The 6,016-nt window shown below is 54.6% G+C and overlaps 2 protein-coding genes across 2 annotated transcripts in view; both read right to left on the bottom strand.

Moving 5' to 3' along the window:
- Positions 1 to 351: 351 nt before the first annotated feature.
- Positions 352 to 1,670, bottom strand: Exosc6 (exosome component 6). Its single transcript, XM_021170600.1, has one exon. The coding sequence runs from the start codon at positions 1,635 to 1,637 to the stop codon at positions 816 to 818; it is 822 nt and encodes a 273-aa protein (XP_021026259.1). The 5' UTR covers positions 1,638 to 1,670; the 3' UTR covers positions 352 to 815.
- Positions 1,671 to 2,440: 770 nt separating this feature from the next.
- Positions 2,441 to 6,016, bottom strand: part of Aars (alanyl-tRNA synthetase) — a 23,333-nt gene continuing 19,757 nt past the window's right edge. Inside the window, exons 16-21 of the mRNA XM_029480692.1 lie at positions 5,713 to 5,821; positions 4,942 to 5,055; positions 4,070 to 4,189; positions 3,867 to 3,953; positions 3,393 to 3,506; positions 2,441 to 2,996 (exon numbers count right to left, since the gene is read on the bottom strand). Coding sequence (XP_029336552.1) covers positions 2,811 to 2,996; positions 3,393 to 3,506; positions 3,867 to 3,953; positions 4,070 to 4,189; positions 4,942 to 5,055; positions 5,713 to 5,821 — 730 coding nt within the window. The 3' untranslated portion in view covers positions 2,441 to 2,810. The remainder of the gene's footprint in view (positions 2,997 to 3,392; positions 3,507 to 3,866; positions 3,954 to 4,069; positions 4,190 to 4,941; positions 5,056 to 5,712; positions 5,822 to 6,016) is intronic.

Raw genomic sequence — 6,016 nt, 5'->3', positions numbered from 1 at the left:
ACACCAGGATGGGACTGGGCATCCTTCCAGAACATAATCCTTCAGTTACCCAACTCCTAGACATGATTTTGTCCTAAAGGAAAGGATAGGGGGGCACCAGAACTTCTTTTAACTCTCTCCAGTCCCCCCCCCCCCCCCCCCCCCCCCCCGCAAACCAGGGGTTTCTGTGTGTAGCCCTGGCTGTCCTGGAGTCTCCTCAGACTTATCACCTCAGCAGCTGCCCCAGACAATGCTCCAGGGCACGAGGTTTCTCCTACAAAGCACATAACCCTTTCTTAGTTACAGTGGGCTAATATGAACACTTAAGGCAGTAATGACTCGGAGCCCTTGAAAACACAGACTCAACACACACCCAGTTCAGAACAGCATTGTTTCTAACTCTAGTATCAAGAAAAAACACAACAGATGTATTTCCAGGCATAAAATAGTTTCTATGTTTTATTCTGAGAAGGCAAAGTCCCCTTGTCCATCCTCTCAAAAGAATCAGTTTATTATGTATTGGAGCCGATGGCTGGCCTGCACTGGGTCCATCTCCTACAAGACCATAGCCCCTTATCTCATTTACTAGGTAAATCCAGCCCAAGTCCTTTCCAACTCGGGAGTATGGCTGCTTTCAAATCTCTCCAACTGGATCGTGTTTCCAACGGCCTTTTAAACCTTTCCAAAAGAGCTGTGCAGTGCTTTGGTTCTGTGAGCCCAACTGCCCCACTTCGTTTCTCAGCTCAGCGGAGTCAGGCGACCATCAGCGCTTGGTCTTTTAGGGAGAGAAGGGCGACAGCAGTCCTCCGCATCCTCGTCGCTCCGGCTTTTTCCAATCAGGGTGGGGCGGCGGCACCCCTCCGGCGGGCAGCCCGCACCAAACACTGCTGCAGCACCGGGTAGAGGCGCTGGCAGCCCTCCAGGCCCAGGCGCACCGCATCGCTCCAACTCTCAGTCTGCCCGCCTTCCCCACTGCCCAGTAACCCGGCCACCTGATTGAGCACAGGCATGAGCGCCACCGTGAGACCGGCCGCGGAGTGCTCCTCCTCCAGCCGCGTGGGGTCCAGCAGCCAGGTCGGGGAGGGTCCCGGGGTGAGGCTCAGGCCGCAGCCCACCACCAGATCGTACATCTCCACTCCCGCGTCGGCCAGGGCGAGCGCGGCCGCGGTGAGCGCCGCGGCCAGCGCACAGCCGCCGTCCTCCAGCAGCAGCGCCGACACCTCGAGCTGAGCACGCGGGTAGCGCCCCAGGCGCACGGCGGGCTCCAGAGCCTCCTGCAGCGCCAGCCCCAGCTCGCGATCCTCCCCGCCGCCGCCTTGGGGCGCCCGACGCCGGCGACCGGAGAAGGGAGCGCGGCGGAAATCGCAGAGCAGGCGACCCCGGAGGGCAGCGGGAGCTTCCCCGCCCGCTCCCGCAGGGCCGCTGCCGCGCTCGCCGCCCTCGGCCTGCCGCGGACCGGACACAGCGCACAGCACCTTGGTCCCGCCCGCCTCCAGGTAGGCGGAGCCCTTGGCCTGGCTCAGCAGCCCGGCGCGCGCGTACACCGGGCGGAGCCGCGTCGGGTCGCGAGCAGCGGGTGTCTCGTCGTCTTCGGCCGCGTACAGCTGCGGCGGCTGGGACTCCTCCGGCCCGCGGATGCGGCGATGGTCTCCCGGCATGGCGGCTACCGGCGTGCGAGCTACTTCCGCCTGCTGGGCTGCCCTTGCGCACCAGGCTCTTCCGCTCGCTTAAAGATACGCGCCCGCGCAGAGCCTATCGGGAGAGCGGTAGGTGTGCGCGCTGCCACCTAGTGGAGTGGAGGAAGAACGGCGAGGTATAGCTGGACTCCTATGCTGGTACCTTAGCTAGTCCTAAGGAATGGATCTGTTGTTATTCCTTGAAGTTTGCTTTCAGACTGTTTCACATAAGCTTGCCCAAGGTGAGAAGTTTTTGTTTACTCGTGCAATTAGTCCCCTGGCTGCTTCAACACTTGTTTAATAAATGGGCAGTATTGCTCTTTGTACTAGATAATATTTCTAACACTCTGAGGAACTGTCATAAGCAGACAGTATCTCTGCTTCCAGACCCTGCTGTTTGTAGATTCATACACATTGCATTTTAGGGCTGGGCCAGGGTCTTGAACCTACTTTAGGTTAAAGCAGTAGGGGTGGGGTAGTTAGTAGGACACACCTACAGGTTCATACCGCCTATATCAGTTGTCTGACCTCATATCAGCAGCCTCAAAGGGAGGCATGTGGACAGGCATGGTGGAGGTTGTCCTAAGAGACTAAGAACAGTGGTTCTCCACTGGAAGCAACTCAGAAGAATTTTCCTCCACCCTTCTATTGAATTTCCTGAACTTTCAGGAGTCTGGGGGTCTATTCGGTGATACCATCAACCAGAAACAGGCTGGAACCGTAACAGATATACATGAGCCAGGGCTCACCTCAAGACAAGAAGCAGAGTGCATGACATCACCAAATATTGCACATGGTCCTTTTTATTTTCTGCAGAGAAAAGGCTTCCTTCCTTCCTCTGCAGACCTAGAAGCCTTAGGCTGGCTGAGTGACCTTATCTAGACATGATCATGACGTTAAAAAGCATTCCTGGGTAGTGATTTTAGACAGATGGTGCTGACATGAATGGGCTCAGAGCAGTAATGGAGAGGGGCAATGAATCACAGGACAGCTCCAGGCGTGTTCCCGTTACCGCTGGATCAGGACGGACGGGGCTGCTGAAAGGTCCCATGACCCCAATGTCTTCGTGGCAGGAGGAGAGCTCCTGGCTGGATTCCCACCTTCAGACATGTCTGGTTGACGGCGAGCTGCTTTCCCGAGAGGGCTTCCCTCCCATCAGTTCTTCACATCTCCCAGACGGAGCTGGGCAAAGGAGGTAGCCAGCTGCAGTGCTTCCTGAAGGCAGCCCACGTTCTTGCCTGTGGCCTGGGCGGACATGTCCTTGCCACCGCCTTTACCATCCATCAGGCCTGAAACCTGCTGGACCCACTCGCTGGCTTTCAGCCCTCGGTTGGCTGCATTCTAGGAGACAGGAGGGGACAATGGTAGTCAGAATGGGATTGAGGGGGGAATGGCAGGAGCCCCCAACATCCATTTGTATCATGTGTGATGCTACCACAGACTAACACTATAGCTGGCACAGGAGAGTAGCTATGGCTACTGCCAAAGTGAGGATAGAGAGCAAAGCCAGGCATTAGCCAGGAGTGAAGTGTTTCACCAAAAGAAAGCCCGAGGGGTAAAGGCACCTCGGGAGGTGACAAATGATAGACAGATCAACAGTTTCTAATGAGGACTGCGTGTGCACAGTCTTGGCAAATGCTGTGAAGAAGCCCTCCTCGAGGAGCTACAGGCAGGGTTTCCTACTGGCATACGGGTTTGCAGGCTTTTACTTAGACTGGGACTGTGGGAAGTTCTGACCTGGGGAACCTGGCACAAGCACGTGATCTTGCCGGCCTCATTGTCCACTGTGAACAGCATGGCAGATGTCTGAGGAGAATGTGTCTTGAAAAGCTTCAACGCTTCATTCAGGGCCTGTGGGGCGAACTTCAGGTTAGGTCACTGGAGCAGGGAGCCCTGCTTTCTACAAGGGAAGCTGGGAACTCAGCCCTCAGAGAACCATCCCATGTCCTATTAAGGGCAGATGCTGTTCCCAGGAGCCTACGCGAACACCCGTGGCAGGACCCTGCCCACACCCTGGCTGAGGTCTGCCTCCTACCCCCAGGAAGCTCCTCCCTCTCAGACCACCAGCTCTCTCCAGGGCTCAGCCTAACTCTAGAACTGAGCAGTGGGCATAAGTGACCACACAGCCCAGATTTAGAGGGCTGAGAAGGCTGGAAGGACAAACACCCACTCAGCGGACACACAGGGCAGCCCAGCCCTCTCCCGGCTTGCCTTGGCCGATGCTCCACTCTCCATCTCCAGGATGACCAGAGGCTGGTTGGGGTTGCTGTCAATCAGCTGCTTTGTCTTCTCTAACACCTACAAGAAGCCCAGGAGAGAGGCTTAGGCCAAGGGACCAGACTCTAAATCCTGTCAGCCTCTGCCTAGGAAAACCTTTGGGCACTCATCCAGCTGCTGGCACTGCCAAGACTTACTCGCTTCTGCACATCGGCTTTGCTGGCGCGGTCTAGGTCATCCATGACTTTCTTCAGGGATTTCAGAGTCTCTCGTTGTTCATCTTTCTGCCACTGGGGGATGACTGCAGTGGCCAGGGCCTGGAACCAGAAGAGAAGACCCATCTGGAATCTGAGCTAATAGGAGGTAGGGTAAAATTCAAGCCCATTCTACCCCACCCCACCCCACCTTCTGTCTTTGAACCAAAGTCTTCCATGGCCAGAGTCTGAGAAAACAGAAAAACACAAAGATACCTGCTGGCTTTAAGACTGGTCACTATATTAATGCAGCAGCCATCACTGGACAGAAAGTAGCATGATAAAGAGGGCTTCCCTTGAGACCTGGTCCTTATCAGCTCTGAGTACAGCCTGCAAAGACCTTCGGGAAGCCCAGCATACCAAGAATACAAGCTGTTCGAGTGTAGTGTGGACGGCATGATATCCTTTCTAAAACAAAGAACTTGACACCCCACCACCCGCAGTCCCCAGCATGTGGCTCATGTTTGCAGAGACATGCTGAAGCCAGAGGACAGCTGCGAATCTGTGGCCAGCCTGAGCGGCATAGAGTGGTTCAGGCTAGTCTGGGCTATAGAATATGATTCTGTCTTTAAAAAGCACAACAAAAGCCGGGCGTGGTGGCACACACCTTTAAACCCAGCACTCGGGAGGCAGAGGCAGGCGGATTTCTGAGTTTGAGGCCAGCCTGGTCTACAAAATGAGTTCCATGACAGCCAGGGCTACACAGAGAAACCCTGTCTCAAAAACAAAACAAAACAACAAAAAACCAAACAACAACAAAAGCACAACAAATAAAGGAACAAAGAGTTTAAAACACAGGGGGAAGCCATTCCTACCTCACCAAGGTCAGCAATTTCCCTCTGCACGTCCTTGTTGGGTGCAGTCTGAGCCTTCACTTTGGCCTCCATGGCAGAGAGAGATTTCTTCAAGGTTTCTGACTTCCTGAGAGCCTAGGAAGAGAACCATCAGAGCTCTAAACACCAGGGTTCCTTTCCTTCAGGAAGCAAGTGCTCTGGCCATACACAACTGGCCAGCAAAGGCTGCACTGTAACCCCTGTTCAGGGCTGCTTCATGTTCACGAACCAGAAGCCCCTTCACCTGGGAAAGTGACCATTCCTCAGGATCTACCACCAAGCTGCGCAGCTCACCTTGGTGTCACGCACCTCGCCTTAGGACCACCCCTGGGATATGTCGAGAGGGAAGGGCATATGAAGCAGGAGACTCTGGCTTGCCCTCACACAGAACTGTGCTGGGAGGAAGGCGCAGGATTTATGTATTCTGTTTTCCTAGACAATGTTTGTCTTTTGGGACTTTCTACTAGTGTGTGTGTGTGTGTGTGTGTGTGTGTGTGTGTACACAGTGTATGGTGTGTGTACATGGTACATATGTGTGAGAGAAGCACTTTATGTAGTCAGTTCTCTCCATACGTTTTATGTGGGTCACTGGCCACAACCTCAAGTTGTTAGTCTTTGTGGCAAGTGCCTTTTTGTACTGAGCCCTGCAACTGGCCCCCAAATATAAAAGATTAACCATGACGGCTAGAAACCTTGCATGGTGACAGCTTTCCCCTGCTAGGCAGGGCCCACAGGCCACCCTGACCTGCTCACCTTCTGGGCTTCAGCACCTGTGACAGCAACAATCCTCCGGATACCCTTGGCAATAGCTTCTTCTGTCACTATCACAAAAGCGCCTGCGTGGCTAGAATTCCGTAGATGTCTGAAAGCAGAACACAGAAGGCTGAAGTAGAGGAAGTTTACAGAGCCTTGGCTGAGATGCATCTGTGTGGCGCACGCCTTTAATCCCAGCACTTGGGAGGCAGAGGCAGGTGGATTTCTGAGTTCGAGGCCATCCTCGTCTACAGAGTGAGTTCCAGGACAGCCAGGGCTACACAGAGAAACCCTGTCTCAAAAA

Source organism: Mus caroli, chromosome 8 (genome assembly GCF_900094665.2).
Source record: "Mus caroli chromosome 8, CAROLI_EIJ_v1.1, whole genome shotgun sequence".
In the NCBI taxonomy this organism is placed as follows: domain Eukaryota; kingdom Metazoa; phylum Chordata; class Mammalia; order Rodentia; family Muridae; genus Mus; species Mus caroli.
Note: the sequence above shows the minus strand (reverse complement) of the source record. Positions and strands in the feature narration are given on the sequence as shown.

Coding starts and splice junctions, on each gene's coding strand:
- Exosc6 (XM_021170600.1), bottom strand. CDS start 1,637: ATGCCGGGAGACCATCGCCGCATCCGCGGGCCGGAGGAGTCCCAGCCG.